The 26895-nt window shown below is 34.7% G+C and overlaps 1 protein-coding gene across 2 annotated transcripts in view; it reads right to left on the bottom strand.

The window, feature by feature from the left end:
* Window positions 1-1304: 1304 nt before the first annotated feature.
* Cbl (E3 ubiquitin-protein ligase CBL) overlaps window positions 1305-26895 on the bottom strand; it is a 56654-nt gene continuing 31063 nt past the window's right edge. The window contains exons 3-9 of one of the 2 annotated variants that reach the window (XM_088271926.1): window positions 26732-26875; window positions 25723-25848; window positions 21861-21986; window positions 20493-20595; window positions 19067-19211; window positions 18296-18429; window positions 1305-3275 (exon numbers count right to left, since the gene is read on the bottom strand). In XM_088271926.1, coding sequence (XP_088128052.1) covers window positions 1437-3275; window positions 18296-18429; window positions 19067-19211; window positions 20493-20595; window positions 21861-21986; window positions 25723-25848; window positions 26732-26875 — 2617 coding nt within the window. In that variant the 3' untranslated portion in view covers window positions 1305-1436. Of the gene's footprint in view, window positions 3276-18295; window positions 18430-19066; window positions 19212-20492; window positions 20600-21860; window positions 21987-25722; window positions 25849-26731; window positions 26876-26895 lie in introns of both variants that reach the window. The other variant, XM_088271927.1, reaches the window with a different exon arrangement.

Here is a 26895-nt window from a genome sequence, read left to right as displayed (position 1 = left end):
GAACAGCATTTTACTTAGTTGGCGACATATTGCATCACCCCAGAAAAACAGTAATTATATTTAAAATTCTCAATTTAAAATTTGTTAATCAAAAAACAGCATTTTATTAAGTTGGCGATATCAACGCGATAAATCAATAATTCCATCAAACTTTCATTTTAAAATTCTCATCAAAAAACAGCATTTTGATAGGTTGGCGATACATTGGATCAACTCAAGAAATCAATGATTCCATTTGCTATTCTCATTTCAAAATTTGTTCATCAAAAAACAGCATTTTATTAAGTTGGCGATATCAACGCGAGAAATCAATAATTCCATCAAACTTTCATTTCAAAATTCTCATCAAAAAACAGCATTTCGATAGGTTGGCGATACATTGCATCAACTCAAGAAATCAATGATTCCATTTGCTATTCTCATTTCAAAATTTGTTCATCAAAAAACAGCATTTTATTAAGTTGGCAACATATTGCATCAACCTCATATTTAACTATTCAGATGTTTACTCGTATTCTTGGCACGCATATCAACCAATCATATGCGTCATTTTAAAAACAGATCTCACTCGAACAAGTTACGAAATCACAAAATGGCCGCAATCCCGCCATTTCAAAAATCTCGAAATTTTCAAAACTGCATTTTCGCATAGCGACTTTTGCCATTTTTGAAAGTTGCACGACATTTATTGTAAAAATACAAGAGTAGTTTCAAAAATATGTAGTATAATAACAGCCAAAACAGCTTTTCCTATGTAATTTATAAATGAAGCTGTTTCCGAAATAAGATTCATCTAAGCAAGGACTTGTGAAAAATACAAACATATTTTTAAAAACTTAACAAAAACACAAAAATGCCCATTCTCGATTCAAAATCATTTGCCAACTGTCAATTCCATAGATAAAAAAGATTGACTTCAAATAGCAATGTTACATTTAAAAAAAAATCTTTAAATACAGGTTAGGTACTTTCTTTTGAAATATTCGAGAGTAAGCACTTTGCTTGATATGCATTCATTCAAATTAAAAATAACAAGTACTTACTTAAAAAATATTCATATCGCGGAAGCGCAACAGTCGAAAATATTATCGTAATCAAATTTTGACTATTATACGCGCTAAAATTTTATGCTTATCCATTTACTGTGCTAAATATAAGAAAATATGTGCGTCAAAAATAACAATTTTTTTTAAAAATAAGTAAAAAGATTGCACGGTTATGTATTTTAAATTTCAAAACAGAACATACCTCGAATTTGTATGTTTTTTTTTTTTTTTTTTTTAATAATTGGAAAAAAATTAAACAGTGGAATAAATACTTTAATTAGTTTGTAATACTTCGTAACACTATTAATAAATTATGATGAATCCTTCACAATGAACTTTGACTAGCAAATATTTCGGATACTAATTTTTTTTTTACATATAAGAAAATAGTCAGTCCGACACGTTATTGTTTTGGCATTTGACGGATTTGGTGCCAAATTCGTGGAGGATGTCAAACGCCATGTCGATGTCGTTTCTCGTGATTCCCAACGCCCTCACGACGCTGTCTTTGGGATAGCCCTCGCTGACGAGCCGGGAAATGTAGTCTAAGTTGATGTTCTCGTACGGTACGTTTGTCGGAGTGTTTTCGTCCAGTCTCTGGCCCATGTGGTTGTGTGTGAGGGGGTTTATCCGGGATTTCGAATCGGGCGTAACCGGCGATTGCACCGCGGAAGACTGCGTTTCCAGAGCGGCCTTCTGGCGCTTGATCGACACCACGACGCCTCTGCTGTCAACCGTGACATTCTCATACTGCGATGGGCAATTCGCATCTTTGTTTCTGGCTGCCTCCGATTGGTTCTGCAGCTCCTGCCAGCTAGTGAACTGTCTGACTTCCGATTCTGGTTTCATATGCGGCGTCGGGACGACCGCAGCTGGTTTCGTCTGGGATATTTCACTAGCCTGCGAGATGGCGGGTTTCGGGTGACTTTCAACAGGCGTTACAACTTGCGATGCCGGTTTTATATTAACATTTTTGACGGTTTTATTTTCGTGTGGCGGTACGCAAGGGGGCGGCCGCGGAGGCGGTTGACCGTGCGGCGTCTGCTGAACGTATTTATTCCCCAAAATCGGCTTGCTGAATATCCTCGGGTCTTGTACTAGATTGGCGTTTTTATGCGCGGGCAGGACCTCGTATCGCGTGTCGATCAGCCCGGATATAGTTTCCGTCGAACCGGAAATGACGGAGCTCAGATTGTTTCCGCAGACGGGGATTTCGAGACTCTGTTTCCGCCCGTTTGGTCGCAGAGTCTCCGAAGCGCTGTTGTCCGAGAGGTTCCGGAAGTCGAACACGGTTCCTGAAATCACGCACTGGCCGAGAGGGAACTTCGTTAAGTCTTCGGAGCTCCGACTGCCTGATATGCTAGGCCGCGTAACGTCAAGAAGGTCAGACCCGTTTTGCAGGTTAGGAGTAGCGTTCTGTATGCTAAGATTAATCATGCTCGTCGCATTTCCGAGTGGACTTCTATTCCCCGAGTTTTGAATCAACTCGGACTCGTGGCTCCCGACTCGCAAGACGTCCATCTCGGAGGAGAGCGGCAGTTCCCGGAGTTGTTTGATCTGCGGCAGCGGGTTCGGCAGGTTTCTCTTCGGCAGGCTCGGGTTAGAACCGATTGGATCCGTCAATTTGGCGTCGGAACTCGGAGAAACGGACTTTCTGGGGGGCAAAGGGGGCGCCGTTAAGTCTTGTATCCTTTTGGGCGCGACGCCCGACCGCGACTGAAAATTCTGGTACGTCCTTTCTCCGTCTAGCTCCACGCTGCTCTTGGCCAGAGTGTGCGAGCCTAGCAACTCTCCGTACGTGTTCTCGGCAGACTGTGCTACGACGCTCAAATTCCGCACGCTCGTTGAAGGTGCAGTCGGCAACATGGAACTCTGGCTGGTCGAGGGAATATTCTTATGCGCGGGAACCGCAGGCACGCCGCTCGTACTTCCCGTAGAATGCCGAAGAGACGGTAGAGCCTGGCTCGAGAGACTAGTTTTATGCGCCGGAACAACGGGCGCAGCTGAATTCAAATTTGGCGTTGAGGTTTTATGCGCCGGTATTGCTGGAGGATTGCCGTGATTCGAATGAGGGATGTGGTTCGATTGGGTAGGGGTTACTGAACGCGGCTGACTAGATTTTCGAATCGGACGCGGCGACGCCAGAGGACTGTGGGGAATCTCTTCCGACCGCTGGTGCTTGATCAAAGCTTGGATGCTGCTGGTAGCGGCGTTGAACTCCAAAGAATCCTAAAAATAAAGCAAACACACAAATACATTCATCGAACACTGTCAATTGCACTCGTAAGAATTCAAATCGCATACGCGAAAAGCGAAAATATTCATTCGTAAAAAGCGACATGCAAAAGTTAACACAACATGCGTACGTAATAATAAAAGCCAACTTACCAAACGACAAGACGACAAAAGGCAAGCTTCGAACAGGCGTGACAAGTATGCATTGGATTGGCGATAACTTTCAATTGAATTCAACAGTCAATTTTTAATCATACAAATCGCAACACAATTTATAATCGAACCGAATCCTTTTTGAGACAAGTTCTACAGCTTTTGATGACATTGTCACTCAATTTGAAACAGCCGTCACAAAAGAAATCAGTAGAATCGTAAATTTTGTTCCAACTTGATATTGATTTAGCAGTATTGGGTGTGTAGGAAATACGAAGAAGTTTTGATGGATTTCCACTACGTCTTGAAATGAGCATGGCTCAGTTTTATTTAAATTTGCCAACACTGCATTATTATATTACATGAAGTTTGAGGAACTATTTTCTTTTTTAACCCTTTTCAGGACAACTGGTTACTGCTGCTAACCACAAATTCAAAATAAATTGTCTAAGTGCCTACAGGTTTCTAGTTAAAACCACAGTGCAATATGTGTTGCCTATGTTACAGAAATAGTGCTTGTATAGATTTCATGTTGGTATCATTGTCTTGGAGCTTATTTCAGACTATTTATTGTGGCGATGTGCACATGTCGGGATATTTATAGGTTATCTGTATCTTAGTTTATCAATTTTGTGAGGTTATTGAACGAAATAAACAAAATGACAGGTGAGTCATAGTCATAATAATACTAAAAATAAGTAGTGTTATATATTACCTCATATTTTCAAGAATAAATGCTTTTATTTATACTTTGTAAAACATGGTCTTTGTTGCTAACTACCAGGCACGCAATGTGTATTTTTAATTTTGTGGAGGGTTAAATATTGTATCAATCTGTGTGCACAATTTTCAGTAAAATTTTGTTTACACTTATTTGTAAATAATTTTTTAGAAATAAAAATGTGTTCAGTAAATTTTTTTTATTCTTTGTCCTCAAAGGGTTAAGCACCGTTTTTAATTTAAAGTTTAAAATTAGGATGCAGAGTGCGGGTACTAAAGTAATGTGTACTGTGCTATGAATTTCTAATTATTAATACAATGTAACAAATCATATTTTTATATTTCGCCCACTCCTTTCAAGAACGTCATAAATCAAAATACTTGATTTTTCAGGAGAACGTTTTTAAAGTTAAAAAATATAATACAATGTATTAAAAATAAATATCAAGCCACTTATTAAACTTTTTCATATGCAACAGATCTTTTTAGGTAAAACCTGAAGGTTTTTTGTACATTCAAAAAATATTTAGTATATTTAAAAAAAATATTAAATAATACCTTTTCTTCAAAATGCAAAAACAACACTTTCTGCCCTGTATCGGGTAAATATTAAGTTAAAAATATGCCTCTTTTGCTGGGATATAGTACATTTTCTGGACATTCCGAAAACATGCACAACTAAAAATTGTCGATTTTTGATTTATGACGTTCTTGAAAGGAGTGAGCGATTTGTCATCACTCTCAGCTACCGTACTGGAGGTCCCGGGTTTGATTCCCAACGAAGTTAAAATCAAGTGATTTTTCACTCTTATAATTATTTTATTTAATGCTACCTGAAGCGCAGGGCTGATCACATTTCCTTCATGTGTTTGACGATCAAGATAATGATGCTTTTGTATTATGCAGTGCCCTATGCACCATAGGCTTAGAAGAAATTTCAAAATGGCAACGTAATGGTCATTATTACCAACAAAAATATATTGTATAATATTTTTCATATAAATTCTTATTCGTCTTATACAGACTATCGACCATTTTGATGCAATGTATTTTTTTAAGCGTTGGGAGGTATATTTTTAAATAATTAAAAAAAATAACAAAAAAATTAATAATACAGTGGAACCTCTTATAACGAGGATAATATGTTCCAGAATCTTACTTGTTAAGTGAAACATGTTTTGTTTTGACTAGCGAATGTCATGAAAAAGGGATTTGCTCTTTCTTTGTAACTCATTATGCGAAATGTCACTCGTTAAGGGAGTAACATTTTCTTGTCCGTTATGTCAATTGTCCGTTACGTCCGCCTCCGTAGTGTAATGGTCAGCACGCTCGGCTACCGTTTTGGAGGTCCCGGGTTCGATTCCCAAGGGGGGTAAAATAAATATAAGTGATTTTTTCACTGTCATATTTATTCAATATTACCCTGGACTGGTACCTGAAGCGGAGGACTGATCACCTTTCCTTCATGTGTAAATGATCAAGATAACACTGCGTTTATATGACGCAGTGCCCTATGCACCATTGGGGTGCGGATAAGGGTTTTATTTATTTTATTATGTCAATTACTTGTTATAAGAGGTGCTCGTTATAAGAGGTTCCACCGTAATACAATAAAAAAAAACAAACAAATTTGATGTTTTCAGAGTATTTATCTTCATCGAAATTTTTTATAATAAATCCGTAATACAAAATAAATAAGATTATACAAAAACAATATATTAAAAAAAATATATTTTCATGTACTTTTTTCAACTTTGGAATGCCTATAATCATCTCATTCTAGAATTAAATTAAAAACTAACATAGCATACAACCGTCATATCTATCATACATTAAGGTGGAGACTGACCGGAGTATTTCGTCGTAACGTAACGTCGTAACATCGCTCGCGGCGAGCATCAGCGATCATCCGAAACTATGGATGGAGCGCTCGGCTCGCTGTACTGACTGCCTGAATGCTCGCATCGTAACGTGTTACGTTACGACCAAATGCTCCGGTCAGTCTCCACCTTTGTACAGCAGGAGTTCAGCAAAAAAATAGGCAAGTGTGATATACAGCATGGCACCAAATTTATCACCCTATCGGAAAATGTTGTGATTTTTGCAAATCGCATCGTACGCAGGGTTGCCAATCTGTGGGGAATTCCCCAAACTGCAAGGAATCTCAAATCCATTGGGGAATTTGTGGGGATAGGCACTATGTGGGCAAAATGCAGGGATTTAAACATATTATATATTTATTAATGTAATGTTTTGAAAGTATATTTTTTGTGTGTTCTCCTTTTATTATTATTTTTTATGTGTTCTACATAATTGTTTATGCTACAAAATAATAAGTAAAATGTATTAATTATCCTGTTTGTGTACTATGTATCTAACTAAATATACATGTTACCTGTTTTTTAGGCTGTACTTTCTTACATATTTTGTGACGTATCAAATGTATTTTTAATTACTATGCATTTTATGTCCGCCTCTGTGGTGTGATGTGTGCGTGTTTAGCTACCGTGCTGGAGGTCCCAGGTTCGATTCCCAGAGGGGGTGAGAATAAATATTAGTGATTTTACACTCTAATATTTATTTAAAATTACTCTGGACTGGTCCCTGAAGCGCAGGAGTGATTACCTTGCCTTCATATAATTAATGATCAAGATAACGTTGCTTCAATATGATGCAGTGCCCTATGCACCATTGGGTGCAGCTAAGGGTTAGAATGTATTGTATGTAAAAGCCCTATTAGGGCGTTAATATTTAAAATGAAAAAAAAAAATAAGTAGTCGTTTTTATATGAAAACTTGTTTATTTCCATGGGATAATTATGTGGGTGGGGAATGTGTAGGGAATCGGGACTTTTTTTCCCCCAATTTGGGGAAATTGACCTAGATTTTTGGGGAATTCTGAAAATTGGCATTGGCAAACGCTGATCGTACGTCAATCATATTTAACATTTGTGAACTAGACAGCAGCAGTATACAGATCGATAAAACGGGCACAAATATGTACCTTGATAGATTACCTTATCTAACTTTTTAATTGAGATTCATTACTGAGATTTGCCATTCAACCTTTAATGAAGTTACAGGACCTTTGAAACAAGTAATAAAAATTTGTTTAAACTATAATTTAAACAATTAAAAATATATCCATACAATACTATTGGTCACAAAACTCCAAGCGAACACATGCAACATACATACACATTCAAAAAATATTATTAATATTTACCGTATTTTACAAAGTATAAGACACAATTTTTTCTTTAAAAAATTGTCTTAAAAATTTCAGAAACGTCTTTAACTTGAAATTTATATAAAAATGTACAGTGTTTGATTTAAAATTCTCGCCAGTCCACAATGTTGTCGGGAGACACAAAAATAGAATTAAAATGTAACCTAGTTTTAAAATTACTTTAAATATATAAATAAACACAAAAAAATTGTCTTTTATGAATAGATTTGTGTCACGATGTTGGTTTATTGGCTGATAAATTAATATGAAAAATCACAAGACTATCGGTAACATTCTTATTGAAATATGTAAAGAACTAAGGGATATATGAAGGTTCAAACTTTAGATATTTTAATAAAACGAAAAACGTGCATTCTCCGTCATCAAACGTTTTATGACGTCATATTACAATAATATATGTAATGCTATGTTTTCTGAGGTGAACAGAGAACAGAGGTAGAATTTTCAGAGATTTCAAATGTCACATTGGTTTTATAAACTAAGAATTATTTTATTCTGGCTTTGCAATCAATCTAATACAGTAAAACCTCAATATAACAGACCTGTATTTCACGAACTTCAGATATAATGAATGGTAAAAATGTTGTATTTAAACAAATTGCTTAAAAATTAAGATGCATCTCATAGTCTGTAAAATACGGTAATTCTTATAATCACAAAATTAAAAAAAAAACGGCACCTACAACATCCCAATCTGAAAATAGCACATTCATGCCGCTGTCCTAAGTACAAAAGGGGTAACTGCATGTAAAGAAAGGCGGAGAAATAACCATTTCGGCACTTAATTTGAGCACATTATAAGCCTTCAATATTAATCAAGATATTATAGAAATCTTGACAGAGATAATGAAGATATGATCATGATTGAATGGCTACATTTACTTCACAACACTTTAAGCGTGTTCACAAATCTGGGTTTCTCCACTTAGAAGTTTTTTTGTTGTTTTGTTTTTAGATGGGAATTGCAATTATTATTTACCTTGCTTATTATGTACAAGGTTTATAGTTACAACATTTTGAGTGTGTCCAAATACTTGTTCACAAAATCTGGATTATCTGTAATTACAGAAGTTATCTTCATATTATTTTTTTTATTTTTTATTTTTTTATTTTTTCCAAGAATTTGAGTAGTGTGGTTGTCAATAATGGGTAGAATTGGTGAATGTTACACGTGTGTAAAGTGATCACTTAAACCAGCCTATGACGGTCGTCAGCCCCGTAAATGCCCAGGCTTCCATATTCTTCTTCATCTTTGATGAGATGTCAAAAAATAAGGTTTATAGTTCATTTAGTGGATTTTTGTTTCTTCTAGCTAATTAAATATGTTTTTATTTGAATCTGTCTTGAGAACAGGAGGAATAATCTAGTGTGGGCCAATCAGGAACTTGTCAGCATTTGCTCATTACTGGGAGGAAACCACGTTGCACTCCTCAGGAGAAGCCGGACTGTTGACTGTCATCAGCAGACCATCCGTGCCACTAGAAGAGGGTTCTGCATTTTGTGTCCTACTTTGGTTTATGCTACCAATGTCCACTTGGAAGTTATTAATATTGACATCTCAACAAAGATGAAGAAGAATATGTAAGTCTGGGTATATACAGGGCATAAAACCTGTCATAGGCTGGTTAAACACATTGTTTGTGGGAAACGCATAAAAAGCGTCTTCAACATACTGTTGGTAGAGAGCAGGAGACGCTTATAAGCGTTCCATTTGCTTACTTTAGGTAGAGCGCGAGAGATGCCTGCAAACATTGTACAGATGGGAATTGGGTGTTGCGGCTACTTGTGATTAGTATACTGAGGGTCGGGCGGCAGACTGCAGACTATAATTAGGGTCGGTGATGTACAAAACCACACGACAACAATGTGTTAGTGTCATTAGTGACTCATTTATCAAGAGTTTCTGGGTTTGAACCCGCCCTATCATAACTTGACACCTATTTTTAATGACGGACCGCTTAGGTTCGCAAAAAATAATGAAATTGAAATATTTGCGTATATAATAAGAGCACAATTGCTTTGAAATTTTGTGTCTAAGAGGGAGGCCTTTGTTCAATACTGGACACAAGAAAACGGCTGAATATTTACCTTTTAATTAAATTTTTAAATGCCAACTAAACACCTAAAAATGGCAGTTACCTCTTATGTACTTAGAAGAGCTCTATTATTACACTTGTCCCTAAAGTGGACACTCCTGAATTTGTTTCCAAAATATTTTTTTAAATTCTTGGATTAAGTACCTACTTATCTTAATTAATAAAAAAAAAACAATAAATATATTTAACATTTTTTTCTCTTCCTTTATTTGGCTATAAAATTTCATAGCGGGTTAGTTTTTTTTTTAAAATATTTCAGATCTTTTGCTTGGTTAGGTGACATGATACTTGAGCGATAGAAAAAAAATACATGCAGCGTTGAAAAAAGCCATCTTAAGAATACGTATCGTAGAAAATTATTTTTCTATTTTTCAGTCTTTCGTAGCTAAACAGTGCCTCCTAGACAGTAAATACAATGCCGTGCTGCGAGATAGGGTTAATTGCTGTGTTTGTAAACCAATCGAATGATCAATTGCGAATATTGTATGAACTGAACTCCCTTTTACACAATGTTGAAATAACAGTCTAAAAAAAGTGAAAAAAATATCAACAATAATTTTACAACGCATAAGAGTAATTTGTAATTAGTTCAAACCTGAACAACATAAAGGAAAGATTTCTGTGGATTTTCATACAATTCTCAGAATATAGAATATATAATAATCCCTTTCCGCACCCCAATGGTGCATAGGGCACTGCTTCATATAAAGGCAGTGTTATCTCGATCGATTACACATGAAGGAAAGGTGATCAGCCCTCCAGTTCAGGTACCAGTCCAGTGTAATATTGAATAAATATTAGAGTGAAAAAATCACTTATATTTACTAAACCCCCCTGGGAATCGAACCCGGGACCTCCAGAACGGTAGGCGAGCATGCTGACCATTACACTACGGAGGCGGGCAGCCATAGAATATACCAAGATGATTTTTGAATTTTCATAAAATCTTTTTTAACAATGTGACTATATCTGTGGATTATCATAGAAATCACTTCAATTCAATGTTTTTTTTGGATTCTCATACAATAATTTTTAATTATTAATTAATATTTCACTTAGTAAATACCACTATTTCTTAAAATCTACTGTGACACGTGTTTGAAAATGATGCGGAATATGCATTGAAACACGTATCACAGTAGACTTAAAGAAATAGTGGTATTTACTAAGTAAAAAATTAATAAAAAATGGATAGATTTTTGCAACAAAGTTACTGTTGAATGAATTAATGAAATAATTTTTAACACTGTGATGATTTCTACAGATTATCATACAAATCTCTTCAATATAATAAGGATTTTTTGGATTTTCTTATAATCCTTTTTATGTGATAATTTTCTATGGATTGTCATACAAATCTCTTAACAAAGTGATGATTTTTTGGATTTCATAACGAACCCTTATAATACTGTGACTGTTTCTATGGATTATCACATAATACTCTTGTATATCATTATAATTATTTTGGATTTTCATTTAATCCAAAACACTGGTGATTTCTATGGATTATTATACAATTCCCTTCAATATCATGATGCTTTCTTGGATTCTCAAAAAATCCCTTTTAGCACTGTGATAATTTCTAAGAGCATTCATACCATCTCCTACAATATGATAACTATGAATATTACTCACAGCAAATATTGTCAGAGATTTTATATTACACTTTTCCGCACTAAATTTGCTATCCAAAACTGGTTTACAGACAGCACCCGTCGCAACGGCGCCAAACTCGCCGCACGGCAAGCATTCGATACAGGAGGCACTGTTAAAAACACACCCAAGACTTGCGCACACACACTTGTACATACAGACATATAAATATTAAAATATCATTAAAATCGAATAATTAAAAATTAATATAAAAATAAACAAAGTCCAACAGAGTTGTAAAGCTAACACGACAGCTAAGTTTGTTTTTAACGTGTAACGATCCAGTTTCGAGATTGGGACACTCCGTCCGATGCACAGTCGATTTGACACGACCACGGAAAAATTAGAAAACAACCTTAAATTAAAGCACTTTGCGAATGTGTGTTTTACATATTTTTTTATTAAATTGTCTATAGATTGTGAATTGGGACCATTCAGCCATGCGGTGATTGATGCTGCAATAAAAAAATAAGATATGCAAATATCTCGGCGGGCACAGGTGACAAAAACAGGACAACAGTAGAAACCCCCTCGTCCGTCGTCAGCCGATGTCACTCCGGGTGATCCAAAAGTGATCCGACCCAAACCGGAATGACATCGAATCATATACGGTGACGGCAAATGGCGAAAACCAGGGCTTTTTTTATACATGTAACGCGGTGGAAGGCATTTAGGCACTTTTTTTCCTGGATATATTTTTTTCAATTTTCAAAATCAATTAGACGAAACAATGTTTGTGCTTACGTAACTACAACCTATGTTTATAGAATTCGTCAAAATGATAAAATATTGTATTGTAATAAATACTTCAATGATTTTTTTTTCAGTGAGTTCCGGGACGTTTACCTTTTTTGTTTAAAAAATAAGCTCTGGTGAAAATGCTCTTATATTCTCGAGCAGTAAGACATTAGTGACATTTAAAAACATGTTTTTTTCAGTCGGTAAAACAGGTAACTAGCCGATAATGATTTTATTGCGTTGTGTCATCAATAGATGATTTTTTTTCTTTTCGTGGACCTGCACGGAATCAGATAAAAGCAAGGTAATTGGTAGTTGAGAGTATATATATTGAAATATGTATAATTGACTACAGATGATATTCTTGAAGGAGTTCTAGGTAAAGGACATTATTACTTTTTGGTAAAAGAAAAGAAAAAATAAAACTATGAGAGAAGAAACTGGGAATAATATGAGAAGCTAGAGCACTCGAGGTACGAGCATACTCATGCCTCTAGCGAGATAGCGAGTGTTTTTGCCTAGAATTTTCACTCATGAATTACATGAAATTACAGTAACTTTGAACATAAAAGTAAGTAAATCCACTCACAAGTCGGCATAGGCTATGAAACTTTAAAAGTTGAAGCCTGAGTAGTCATGATAAACGGTGTTGCGTAAGCTGTAGCTAGATTTCAGTCACTTGGGCGTTAGGTAATTAAAAAAATAATAATTCAAAACGTACGAGCATACTCGTGCTAACTCATAAAGTCATTTTTAAGTTTAGGGAATGTTTATTTGACTGTAAATCTATATTTTTCTGGATTTTTAAGATAATCTGACCATTTTTCGCGTTTCGACCATAGCCCGAGGTTCAAACGTGACGGTTTAGAGGGTTTCTACTGTACAAGACAAAAACAAAAATGGATTTTAAAATTTGATGATGCATTTTTTACGCAAGTCGGCACAATTGATAACATGGGAAAATGTTACGGACGTCTCTTTGTATTCACAATATCGTGTGTCCAAACCTTTGTATACAAATTCTGGGTTGAGCTGAGCCATGAATTGTTAAGATTTGATTTGATGTATATCAAGATTTGTTTTATCGATATCTCAACATAGATGAAGAAGAATATGGAAGTGGTTTAAGTGATCACTTTAAACACGTGTAACATTCATCATTCTACCTACGATTGAGGAACACACTACTCAAATTAAGGAAGGTATATATGTATATATCGTAGTCGTACAGGAGAAAGTGACTAACTACCAAAACGTAAAATGTTCAGGAGAGCCATTTGAGTCACTTTTGCTTGGCAAGAAAATAAAAATCAATGCAGTTAGTCATTTTTACCAAGACAATATATATTATACTTCCAAGTTTAAAATCCTTTGGGATTTTTTCAGGGCAATATTAAGCTAGTAAGATATCAAATAGTCAATGATCACGTTTTTGTAAAACAATGCACTTGGTCACTTTTTCCTGTATGACTACGATATATATATGCTTCAATCGAAAAAATCTTGTGCATGCTACTTCTTCGACACCATCTATGATTGAATTTATAAATTGATCACTTAAACCAGCCTATGACGGGTAATAAGCCCTGTAAATACCCAGATTTACATATTCTTCTTCATCTTGGTTGAGAAGTCAAAATGTTTAAATATATATTTTAATAAACGGTGAACAGTGGTATTTGCCAAGTGAAAATGAACACATTGTTTGCGGGAAATGCTTAAAAGCGTCTTTTCCATACTGTTGGTAGAGAGCGGGAGACGCTTACAAGCGTTCTATTTGCTTACTTTAGGTAGAGCGCGAGAGACGCCTGCAAACATTGTACAGATGGGAATCGGGTGTTGCGGCTACTTGCGATTAGTATACTGAGGGTCGGGCGGCAGACTGCCAGAGTATAATTAGGGTCCTTTTCCATACTGTTGGTAGAGAGCGGGAGACGCTTACAAGCGTTCTATTTGCTTACTTTAGGTAGAGCGCGAGAGACGCCTGCAAACATTGTACAGATGGGAATCGGGTGTTGCGGCTACTTGCGATTAGTATACTGAGGGTCGGGCGGCAGACTGCCAGAGTATAATTAGGGTCCTTTTCCATACTGTTGGTAGAGAGCGGGAGACGCTTACAAGCGTTCTATTTGCTTACTTTAGGTAGAGCGCGAGAGACGCCTGCAAACATTGTACAGATGGGAATTGGGTATTGCGGCTACTTGTGATTAGTATACTGAGGGTCGGGCGGCAGACTGAAAGAGTATAATTCGGGTCGAGGTTGATGAACAAAACTGCAGGCAGTTTTGTTCATCAACCTCGTTATTTATCGTCAGGACGATATGTTAAATAAAAAATGAATACATATTACCGCAAAGTGACTGCCGAATCAATTAAAGAAGGAATATTTTAAATAATTTTCCTTCATAATGATGACCGCATATTTTCCCCATTATACCTTGTCGACTTGCGCAGTTGAAAAAATAATGAGTTCTACATTTTAAAAAGTGCAAAAAGCTAAATGAACACATTTAAAAACAATAATATATATATAGTAAAAAACACTATGAGTAGGTCCCCAAGCAATATTTTGAATATTCAATCCATCATAACTCTAACTCCTTTCAAGAACGTCATATATGAAAAAACTCGATTTTTCAGGAGATCGTTTTTAAAGTTTAAAAATATAATGAAATGTATTAAAAATAAATATCAAGCCACTTATTGTACTTTTTACTGTGCAACAGATCTTTTTAGGTTAAACCTGAATGTTTTATCTCCATTTGAAAAATATTTAATATATTTAAAAAAATAATTAAACAATACCTTTTCTTCAAAATGCAAAAACAACACTTTATGCCCTGTAGCGGGTAAATATTAAGTTAAAAATATGCCGCTTTTGCTGGGATATAGTACATTTTCTGGGCATTCCGAAAACATGCACAACTTAAAATTGACGTTTTTTGATATATGACGTTGTTGAAAGGAGTGAGTAATATGGCAACATTTTTTCTAAAGCAAAAAAATTCTCAATTCAAACTTTAATAGATTTAATACCGACAGTTTTAATATGACCAGTCATAGGTTTCACTCATCAAATTACAAAGCTGTCAGAGTGGCATTGGAAATTTTATATTTTGTTGGTACTTATTTTAATTTTAAAGGAATAACCCGCAAAGCCTCTACTTTTCAGAGGCTTGTCTGTAGGTAGGATAGTGAATGGAAATGTTTAAAATACAACACCAAGACCAATTGAAAATAAATCTTGCTTGAATTCATTTTGCAATCGGCGGGAATTGAGCCCAGGACGACAGATTCGCAGTCGAGCATCTACCCAACTACGCTACGACGCCTGTTAACTTGTGAATTAGAAATTACTAGCATGCTGGTGGCAATGGATCACCTGTGTCAATGCTTTGCGGTGCCCTATGCACCAAAAAGTGCAGAGAAAGATGCCAATACCACGGTTTGAGGAAAAAATATTCAAGATATTACATGAAAACAACAATATATATTTTTAAAATATTTGGTAATTTTTTTCAAATATATTTTAACAACATTAAGACCACAAAAAGACAAAAGGGTATACAATGACCATATCTCGCTCCGTACAAATGTTTGTAAAAAGACAGAAGACAAAAATACATATATCTCTTCATATATATATATATATATATATATATGGTTGTCACGTAATTCTCTTCTATATCCTTTTAAACACATTTTGTTATGGGAAACACTTTAAAGCGTCTTTTACATACTGTTGGTAGAGAGCGGGAGACGCTTATAAGTGTTATATTTGCTTACTTTTGGTAGAGCGCGAGAGACGCCAGAAAACATTGCACAGATCGGTTTTGGGTTAGCGGTTACTTGTGATTAGTATACGACCCTAATTAGTATACTAATTATGGTCAGGGTTAATGAAAAAACCGCCCGACAACAATGTGCTAAGTGAGAAAACTCTCACTTGAAAAATATTATATTTTTGTTCAATTAGCAAAAAAATAAATGTTACATTTACCCTTTTGTCATTCTGCAGCCGATACAAACAAACCATGCGTGTGTTGCAATAAAAAAACATTTAAAAATCCAAAAATATCCTTATTTATTTATTATTTTTTTGTATGTTTATTCTTACATATACGGTGAAACACGGTTATAATGGGTCATCTAAGTAAAGTTAGTCGTTTTTTCAAAACATCCACAGTTTAATAATTTTTTTTGGGGTTCTATTTCATACAAGCAAAACCTCGATAAAGCGAATTTCTTCTTACCCTCATCCACACCCAATGGTGCCTTGGGTGAATGGTGATTGGTCCATGACCAATCTCATCGACGCAGCGTTATCTTGATCTTTGATTATGTAAAAAGCAATGAAAACAGTCCTGTGCTTTATAAACGGGGCGATATTATCATGCAATTAAGTTGTACAAGCTGCTTTCACTATCCATAAAATCTTTTCATTAATTGATTCAACAGTGGCTTTATGGTAAAATCTATATATTTTTAATTCAAGTTTTACTTCACAAATACCACTATTTAAAAAAATCTGTACGGTGTTTGAAAATAAAGCGGAGTGCGTTGAAACACGAGTCACAATAGATATTAAGAAATAGTTGTGTTTACAAAATAAAACTTAAATTAAAAATCCATAAAATCATTTAATAATGAAGCTAAGTAAAAAAGGGCTATTCATAAATGGATAATGGAGGTGGGTAGATCTGAAATAGATAGTTTAATTCAGCCATGTCATATTTGATTGAATGTCATGGACAATTTTATTTCATATAGTTTTATATGTTAGTATTGTAATATGTGCCTTCGGCACCAGAAAACTCAGTGAGGGCACATTATTGTAATTCGTAATTATGTGTATGAAATATACATAAATAATTATTATTATAATCAAATGAATTCAAGAAAGATTTATTTTTGATTGCTCTGGGTATTTGTGATGTATTTTTCACATTTACCTTCCCTATCCTTACTATCCTACCTACAGACAAGCCTCTAAAAGTAGAGGCTTTGCGGGTTATTCCTTTAAAAAAATATATGTACATTATATTAAAATTTTTGATGTGATTTTCGGAAATTTTAATTTGCGAAAATGACCTCCAGAAACTGACATACCACAAAAAGGTAATTTAATAAATAATAAACCAAACATAAAAATATTTAGTATTTTAAACATAAAAATAATATCTGATATCTTTTCTATGGGTACAACGTCATTATAACCGAGTTTCACTGTATAAAAAGAAGCAAACATATATGAAAGAAGATGTAAAAATTATAATAAATAAATAAAAATATGCTAAAATTGTGGCACATATACAATTATAAAAATAAAAAACAAATAAACTGGTGTATTTGAAAAAAATCTATAACTATAATACACACACATTCAAGCTACACATATACATATAAAACTCATACAATTTTTAAATTTATTTAAAAAGAAAGCTTTTTGTAAAATTAATAATTATAGTTAAAAAGATGCATTTTGAAACAAAAGTTCATTATTGAAAGTGCCGAAATCAAACACTATCTGAAATTCTACATACATTTTACAAATTCGCTCTTCAAAATATTGATAGTATCATTTTAAAAGCATGGAACAATTTCTTTACATTGCAGTTACAATGTTTCAATTACTTGACCCTTTCATCTATACATAACATTTATTTTTTAAATAAAATAAAAAGCTTCCAAGAATTTGAGCAGTGTGGTTGTCAATAATAGGTAGAATTGGTGAATTTTACACGTGTGTAAAGTGATCACTCAAACCAGCCTATGACGGTCGTCAGCCCCGTAAATGCCCAGACTTCTATATTCTTCTTCATCTTTTATGAGATGTCAAAAAATTATTCGTCATATTCTTTGTATTATTTTGATGTTGTAATTAATGTTCATTCTGCCTTCGTAGTGTAATGGTCAGCACGCTCGGCTACCATTTCGGAGGTCCCGGGTTCGATTCCCAGGGGGGGTCAAATAAATATAAGTGATTTTTTCACTCTAATACATATTCAATATTACCCTGGACTGATACCTGAAGCGGAGGGCTGATCACCTTTCCTTCGTGTGTTAACGATCAAGATACACTGCCTTTATAATGCAGTTCCCTATGCACCATTGGGATGCGGATAAGGGTTTTAAAAAAAATAATGTGGCTATGTTGGTGACACATTGGTGACAACAATCTTTTTTATTTATTATATCAAAAAATAATAGGAAAAATAACTCCTATAATTGGAAATAATCCAGATTTGTAAGCAAGTATTTGGACACACTCAAAATGTTGTAAAAATTAATATTATTAAGCACATTTTGTTCCATGACTTAAGTCCAAGTATTGATTGAACAGGCCTAGTAGTATGTAGAATTTCAGATCAAATTTTGCTATGGCAAGCTGGGGTCGTGGTTTACCTCTATATCGTCAAAGTCGTCCGACAGCCCGTTGAAGTTGGCGAGGGAGTTCGGCTTGGCGGAAGCCGCCGTGGCCGATGACGAAGAAGCTCCGGATTCCTTGGAAGGGGGGGACGTCGGAGTTTCTTGGGACCCTGGGGAGATGATCATCAATATAACAATAGGAAAATTGTTTACATCTAGATTGGTTCAAAGTATTCATTCAGTTATACATAGGAATTTTTTTTTTTTTTTTTTACTAAGTATACATTTTTTTTTACTATATGTATTACGGTTCCTTAGGCATGGCCTAAGGAGCCGTAATACATATAGTAAATGATTTTACCGGCCCTCTTCCGGGTATTTATATTTAACGACATATCGCTCACTCCTTTCAACAACGTCATCAAAAAACTTGATTTTTCAGGAGATCGTTTTAAAGTTTAAAAATTTAGTAAAATATATTAAAAATAAATATCAAGCCACTTATTGAACTTTTTACAGTGCAACAGATCTTTTTAGGTAAAACCTGAATGCTTTTTTCTCCATTTGAAAAATATTTAGTATATTTAAAAAAATAAGTAAACAATACCTTTTCTTCATAATGCAAAAACAACACTTTCTGCCCTGTAGGCGGGTAAATATTAAGTTTAAAATGTGCCACTTTTGCTGGGATATAGTACATTTTCTGGGCATTCTGAAAACATGCACAACTGAAAATTGTCGATTTTTGATATATGATGTTGTTGAAAGGAGTTAACGATATAATCCCTTAAAGGGTGAGTGTCTTACCTCCGTCGTGACTGTTGTTGGAGGAGTGCATCTTGACCTTGGCTTGGTGGGAGCGCGAGTGCTTGGGGTCGAACGCGTCCACCACTATCTGCTCAGTGCCCTTGATCTCCGCCCGGCAGAATGGACAGCCCTGGCCCTCCGAGTCCTGCCAATCACACGTCATCAATATTGTAATCACATACTATAAGAATTACAAAAAAAAATATGCGTTCAACAGGAAAACTAGCAAAACTTTGGATTGATAAAAAAGTAAGTTATACAGGTTTTTCATTTCAAATTGGACGTTTTACAAACCAAATAATACGCCTTCTATAACGACCACTTATGATGTCTTTTTTTCTCGTTTTCAGGTGATTATCAGAGCTAACATTACAAAATTATTACATTTGAACTTCAACTATGGTCAATAAAAGCAACATTTAGGAATAGTACAAAACAAATTGGATGTCACATTGTATTTTATAAAAAAAAATTGAATTTTCAAAAATATATTTATATTTGTTTTACATATACTGTCAGTGTGAATACCTGCCCAAATCTTTTATTCTTAAGATTAGCAAGTGCGATAGTCGTCAAGTTGGCAGGGAATCGAACCCGGGATCTATAGCACGGTAACTAAACGCACTAACCATTACACCACGGATGCAGAATTGTATACACCCCTGGCATGTTGTTTTGGTGCACATTCTTAACGGAAATCATTTACCCTTTCATATTTTTTATATAGTTTTAAAAATTTATATTTTGTCAGCATCTTGCGATTGTTTGCATTAATGTGGGGACTGACTGGAGTCATTTTGTCGTAACGTAACACGTTACGATGCGAGCATTCGTATAGTCGGTACAGCGTTCCGAGTGCTCCATACGAAGTCGGATACTGGCCGCAAATGTTGCGTTACGACGAAATGTGGAGGTCAGTGTACATCGACCGCAGTAAATGTGTTATAAAATGTGAAATAAATAAATAAAATAAAATGTGAATTTTTGAAACAGCAAGCCTGAAGCATCTGTATAGGGAATATTATTTTTTTTTTTAAATACAAATAGAGAAATATTTGTGTTTTTATTATTTACAAAAATATTTCAATTTCATACTATTTCTGTAAGCCAAAGCGGCTCATTATTAGAAATAGGTATCAAATTGCGGTAGAGGGGTTCGAACCGAGAAACTCTGACTTAAGAGTCTGCGACACTGACCCTGGAACCACAACCCGACACGATTTCATTTCAATGTCCGGAGAGGATTGGTAGGAAGCAGTGGCGTGCACAGAGTTATTAATCAGGGTTGGCAGTCTGGTTGGGTAAGGAAATGCATAAAAGGCCATGTTTCTACATGGAATGCGGGTAATCCAGTGTAAGCACTGCCTTTCTGCCCATATAGAATGCACGCCTATGGTGGGAAGGTGTATGACGGACAATGTCTCACAATTTGCCAGGAGGTCAGACACGGGGTGCAGAGGAGATGTCCGCAGGGCTCTATCCGGATGTCCTTGTCGTTCTCGGCGCATATCTTGCACAGCTGGAAGGTGCTGCCTGGAAGGAGAAACATACCAAGTCATTTTACAGAGTCACATCTTCAAATTATAATATAACATTTTGAGTGTGTCCAAATACAAATTGTCGACACATGTTGTGTCGGGCTGTGGTCCCGAGGTTAGCGTCGCAGACTCTTGGGTCAGAGTTTCTCGGTTCAAATCCACTCTACCACAATTTGATACCTATTTCTAACAATGAGTCGCTTAGGCTCACAGAAATAGTAGGAAATTGAAGTATTTTTGTAAATAATAAAAACAATAATATTTCTCTTATTATAAAAAAAATATAAAAAATCTGGATTATCTCCAATTAGGAGTTATTTTTCATATTATTTTTTGTAAAAAAAAATAAATAAAAAATGATTCATAACTGGAGATGATCCAAATTTGTGAACAAGTATTTGGACACACTCAAAAAGTAGTAAATAAATTAACTGCTCAAAATACGCGCTAATATAAAAAAAATATTTTCTAGTGTTTCTCATGCATGTGATTATAATCCAGGATTGGGACATCACATACAAATGAAAGAATTTCTGCTAAATAAAAAAAGCTTATTTCATCACACCATAGATGTATAGTGAAATTCTAGTGATTCAAGCACTTCGATTCGAATTTGAACAGTGTATATAGATGTTCCAAAAATTTGAGTAGTGTGGTTGTCAATCAAGGGTAGAATTGGTGAATGTTACACATGTGTAAAATGATCGCTTAAACTAGCCTATGACGGTCGTAAGTCTCGTAAATGCCCAGACTTCCATATTCATAATAATAATATGTCACATATCACATGCCATGGAAATAAAAATGCATCAAATGTAACTTGAGATTCAAAATATAAGTAAAGCATTAATACATTGAAAAAAATAATTAAGTACTTATTAATGGCAAAATAAAAGAAGTTAATAAAAAATTTAGTAAATTTAAAAAAAATGTAGAACACTTAAAACATTATTAGTGAAATTTTTGTTGTAGGATGCTATATGGCAATTTATTTTTTATACCGCGTTCATAGTTGGTAGCTTTTAATAGAATACAAGCAGTTATACTTTCGGCTGTAAGTCTAGTTCTTTTGTCATTATTTTTTAATCTCTTACTTTCTTGAATTTTTTTATATAATCACTTTCATTTTTTCTCGTCATTCCACGCATTCCGTGCCATGCAAAAACCTCTCGCGTGCCATAGGTTGGCACATCCCTGTTGTATAATGTATTAAAAATAATAAAATAATAAAAAATGATAAAAGATAAAAATGTAACTTTCCCTCACCCATTTCGCAGTACAGCTCGTATTGCTCCTGTGTCACCGCGATGTGGTCCTCGCTCGGCGACTGCACCGCCCAGCTGAGGTCCGGGTTCACGTCCCGCCCGTCAGGATACAGGTAGCTGGAAGAGATAACTCCACGTTCAAGACTGTAATTCTACTCTGCACACCGTTTTTTAGGTGTGGACACTTCCAGCTTGTTGGTCATATATATCGCTCACTCCTTCGAAGAACGTCATAAATCAAAAATTGTCAATTTTCAGTTGTACATATTTTCAGAATGCCCAGAAAATGTACTATATCCCAGCAAAAGAGACATATTTTTAAATTAATATTTACCCGCTACAGGGCAGAAAATGTTGTTTTTGCATTTTGAAGAAAAGGTATTGTTTAATTATTGTTCTAAATACACTAAATATTTATCAAATGGAGAAAAAACCTTCAGGTTTTACCTAAAAATATTTATTGCACAGTAAAAAGTTCAATAAGTGGCTTGATATTTATTTTTAATACATTGTGTTATATTCAAAAACGTTCTCCTGAAAAATTAAGTTTTTTGATCTATGAAGTTCTAGAAAGGAGTGAGCGATATATGAACACTTTTTCATCTTCAAACCCTTATACACACCCCAATGGTGCATAGGGCGCTGCATCATATAAACGCAGTGTTATTTTGATTGTGTTAACACATGAAGGAAAAGTGATAAGCCTTCCGCTTCAGTTACCAGTCCAGGGATATATCAAATAAATATTAGACTGATAAATCACTAATATTTTTTCTTGAATGTTTTTCGCAGATACTTTGTGGCACATTTTATAAACTTTATAAAATAAACAACTTTGTTTTTAACCACTTTTTTATTGGCACACTAAACCCTGATGATGACATGGTTCTAGTCGAAATCGGTTGGAGAAAAAGTGTACCAATAAAAAAATGGTTAAAAACAAAGTTGTTTATTTTGTAATAAAATAATAAATAATGAAACCCTTATCCACACCCCAATGGTGCATAGGGCACTGCTTCATATAAACGCAGTGTTATCTTGATCGTTTACACATGAAGGAAAGGTGATCAGCCCTCCGCTTCAGGTACCAGTCCAGGGTAATATTGAATAAATATTAGAGTGAAAACATCACTTATATTTATTTGACCCCCCCTGGGAATCGAACCCGGGACCTCCAGAACGGTAGCCGAGCTTGCTGACCATTACACTACGGAGGCGGACAAGTTATTAGCCAATTACTTGAATAAAAATAATTACTTAAAAAAAAAATTGAGTAGGGTGGTGTATTATGGTGTATAGTGATTGAAAAGCAGTGATGGGGTCAAAAACAAAACATTAATATTTATTTTTTAGCTCTGTATACTAATTCATACATCCTTTTTTTTTTAAATTACCTAACGTCCATGTGACTCTGAAATCTAGCTGCGGCTTATGCAACACCGTTTATCATGTCCCTACTCAGGCTTCAACTTTATAAGTTTCATAGCCTACGCCTACTTGTGAGTGGATTTACTCTTTATCTTTAAAGTTACTATAATTTCATCTAATTTATGAGTGAAAATTCTAGGCAAAAACACTCGCTTCAGACATCGCTCACATGGCAAGAAGAACTTTATACCCTTAACTATGACTAAATTATATTGTATACCCACACACAGGCCATCCCTCTGTGGGATATTTTTGTGTATTTATATTTATATGTTTTTTGTATTTGAATTTATGTCATGTAATGCAAAAGAATTTAAAATAAAGAAAAAAAACTTATAAAAGGAAAAAATAAACACTGCGTAGTGTCAATAATAAACACGGTAGCTCATGCAAGAGCCACGAGGATCCACGTTTGTGTAATGTTACTCCAGCACAACAAATAGGCCAGGTTGTAAAATACACAGATATTGTATTTCAAGCGACAAGGTCGCCCGTACAAAGACAGGAATGCCGAGTGCAAACAGCTAGACCACTTGCGTAAACAACAACGTACACACGATATGTATGGAGATGACAATTTGAAGAATTTAACCCTTTTATTAGTTCACAACATTTTGAGTGTGTCCAAATATATCGCTCACTCCTTTCAGGAACGTCATAAATCAAAAAGCGGCAAATTTCAGCTGTGTATGTTTTCAGAATGCCAAGACAATGTACTATATCCCAGCAAAAGAGGCATATTTTTAACTTGTCCGCCTCCGTGGTGTAATGGTCAGCGTGTTTAGCTACCGTGCTGGAGGTCCCGGGTTCGATTCCCAGGGGGGGGTGAAAATAAATATTAGTGATTTGGCACTAATATTTATTTAATATTACCCTGGACTGGTTCCTGAAGCGCAAGAGTGATCACCTTGCCTTCATGTAAGTAACGATCATGATAACACTGCGTCAATTTGATGCAGTGCCCTATGCACCATTAGGTGTGGATAAGGGTTATAAGTACGTAAGTAACAGGGCAGAAAGTGTTTTTGCATTTTGAAGAAAAGGTATTGATTTTTTTATTATTTTTAAATACACTAGTTATTTTTCAAATGGAGAAAAAACCTTCAGGTTTAACCTAAAAAGATCTGTTGCACAGTAAAAAGTTCAATAAGTGGCTTGATATTTATTTTTCAATAGATTGCATTATATTTTTAAACTTTCAAAACATTCTCCTGAAAAATCAAGTTTTTTTATTTATGACGTACTTGAAAGGAGTGAGCGATACGTCTGCAAATACAGATCAGGGTTTTCTCTACTTAGGATTTTTTTTCTACAGCAGTGTGGTTGTCAATCATGGATAGAATAATGAATGTTACAGTGTGTAAAGTGATCACTTAACCAGCCTATGACTTCCAAATTCTTCTTCGTCTATTATTATATCCGTCTCCATAGTGTAATGATTAGCACGTTTGACTGTCGTGCCAGAGGTCCCAGATTCGAGGATCTTGCATACATTTAATATGAAAGGGTCTCTGCTAAATAAAAGCTTACTCAAATCAAACATAGATACTGCCGCAAACATACATATATCGCTCACTCCTTTCAAGAACCTCATAAATCAAAAATCGACAATTTTCAGTTGTGCATGTTTTCGGAATGCCCAGAAAATGTACTATATCCCAGCAAACGCGGCATATTTTTAGCTTAATATTTACCTGTACAGGGCACAAAATGTTGATTTTGCATTTTGAAGAAAAAGTATTGTTTAATTATTTTTTTAAATAAACTAAATATTTTTCAAATGTAGAAAAAACATTCAGGTTTTACCTAAAAAGATCTGTTGCACAGTAAAAAGTTTAATGAGTGGCTTGATATTTATTTTTAATACATTGCGTTATATTTTTAAACTTTAAAAACGTTCTCCTGAAAAATCAAGTTTTTTGATTTATGACGTTCTTGAAAGGAGTGAGCGATATATATATGTATGATTTCCAAAAATTTTAGTAGTGTTGTTGTCAGTCATGGGTAAACCAATGAATGTTACATGTATATAAAATGATCACTTGAACCAGCCAATGATTCAGACTTGCATATTCTTCCTCATCTATTTCACGATGTCAAAAAATAATTAAATCATAAAGAAAAGAAAACTATATAGTCTTTTCCACTTTTATTCTATTTGACCAGAGACCAGTCTGATGATGTCGGTTATGACAAAATACGGTCACTGGTCAAATAAAATAAAATAAAATTAAAATTATTTTATTCTATAAAATGCAGTTCCACCAAGAAATGTCAGTACAAAACTTAAGTCTAACATAAGACAACTAGATTATTCTGGCTATTTTATTTTCATATTATAATATGTAAATGAACATATGTACAAGGGAACGATGAGAAGTGAAGAGTAAGCAAAAAAGAATTAATAAATATTGAAGTAACTCACAATCCCTCCCGGTAGCCGTCAAGCAGCGCCTGGCACAAGCTCTTGTTCTGCGGTATCGTTTGCAGAATTTCGCCGTCAGCCGTGACGTATCCTATCGCCCATTGCCCTAGTCTGGTGCAAGATAGCCTGGAAGAAAGAAGAAACATACATTCTTTGGATCTCTTGGTACGAATTTTATTTCAATTATTTGTACCAATTTTTTTAACCTTTTTTTTCACCAAGTTTTTCATTTGTTTTATTACTTATACTTATCTTTTCGTTTTTCATTTTTGTTATTTTTATTTTATATCATTAATTGTTATTTTCTATGTAATCTATCTTAAATTCTATGTTAGTTTTTGTTAAAGGCGGTAATTCCGTAAATAAAATAAATAAATAAATTCTTCAAAACATAAAAAGAGTCATTCTAATTTTTTATTAAAAATTCAAATGTAACTTTGTTTTAAAATCACTATTTTATAGTGATTTGAAAAAACAAAGTTACATTTTAATTAAAAAATGGAAAATCACAAAGTTAGTGCTTCAAAAATAAATTATACTTTTAACAGTCTTCTTATCATTCAACATTCACTTTGTGTAATATTTACCACTTTAAAAAAAAAACTATAAAAGAGAAGTATTTGTGTTTTGATAATTTACAAAAATACTGAAATTTCACACTATTTCTGTATGAAATGGAAGCATTTGCTTAGTCAACAGATCAAAATTTCTATTTACTATTTTCTAATTATTAGTTGATCATTTATTAAAAAAAGGTTTTTTATTAAATGACTTTATGGATGACCTCAGTAAAGTGAACGCTTGACCAAGCCTATGACAGGTCGCTCTATAAATGCGCAGACTTCCATATTTTTCTTCATCTATGTTGAGAAGTCAAAATTTAAAAAAAGAACTCCTAAGTGGAGGTTAGTATTTGGACACACGCAACATGTTGAAAACTACGTGTATACGATTCACAGCACTGTATGGAGCTGTTCCAGAGCAATAAAAATGAAATTATCAAGATTACCTGAATACGTAGCTCCCGGCCTTGCCGATGTACTTGTGCAGCCGGGCCTTGACTTCGTCATACGTGAGGAAGGCCACGTATCCGGGATGCGTGACCGCCAGGATTTGCCAATTCCTTAGTAACGTCCCCCAAGGCTGGAACAGTCTGCAAATCAAAAGTCAATC

The sequence above is a fragment of the Brachycentrus maculatus genome, unplaced genomic scaffold (assembly GCF_059751285.1).
Source record: "Brachycentrus maculatus isolate JH-2025_06_01 unplaced genomic scaffold, ASM5975128v1 h1tg000470l, whole genome shotgun sequence".
In the NCBI taxonomy this organism is placed as follows: domain Eukaryota; kingdom Metazoa; phylum Arthropoda; class Insecta; order Trichoptera; family Brachycentridae; genus Brachycentrus; species Brachycentrus maculatus.
The sequence above is the reverse complement of the archived record's forward strand: the minus strand, read 5'-3'. Positions and strand labels throughout refer to the sequence as shown.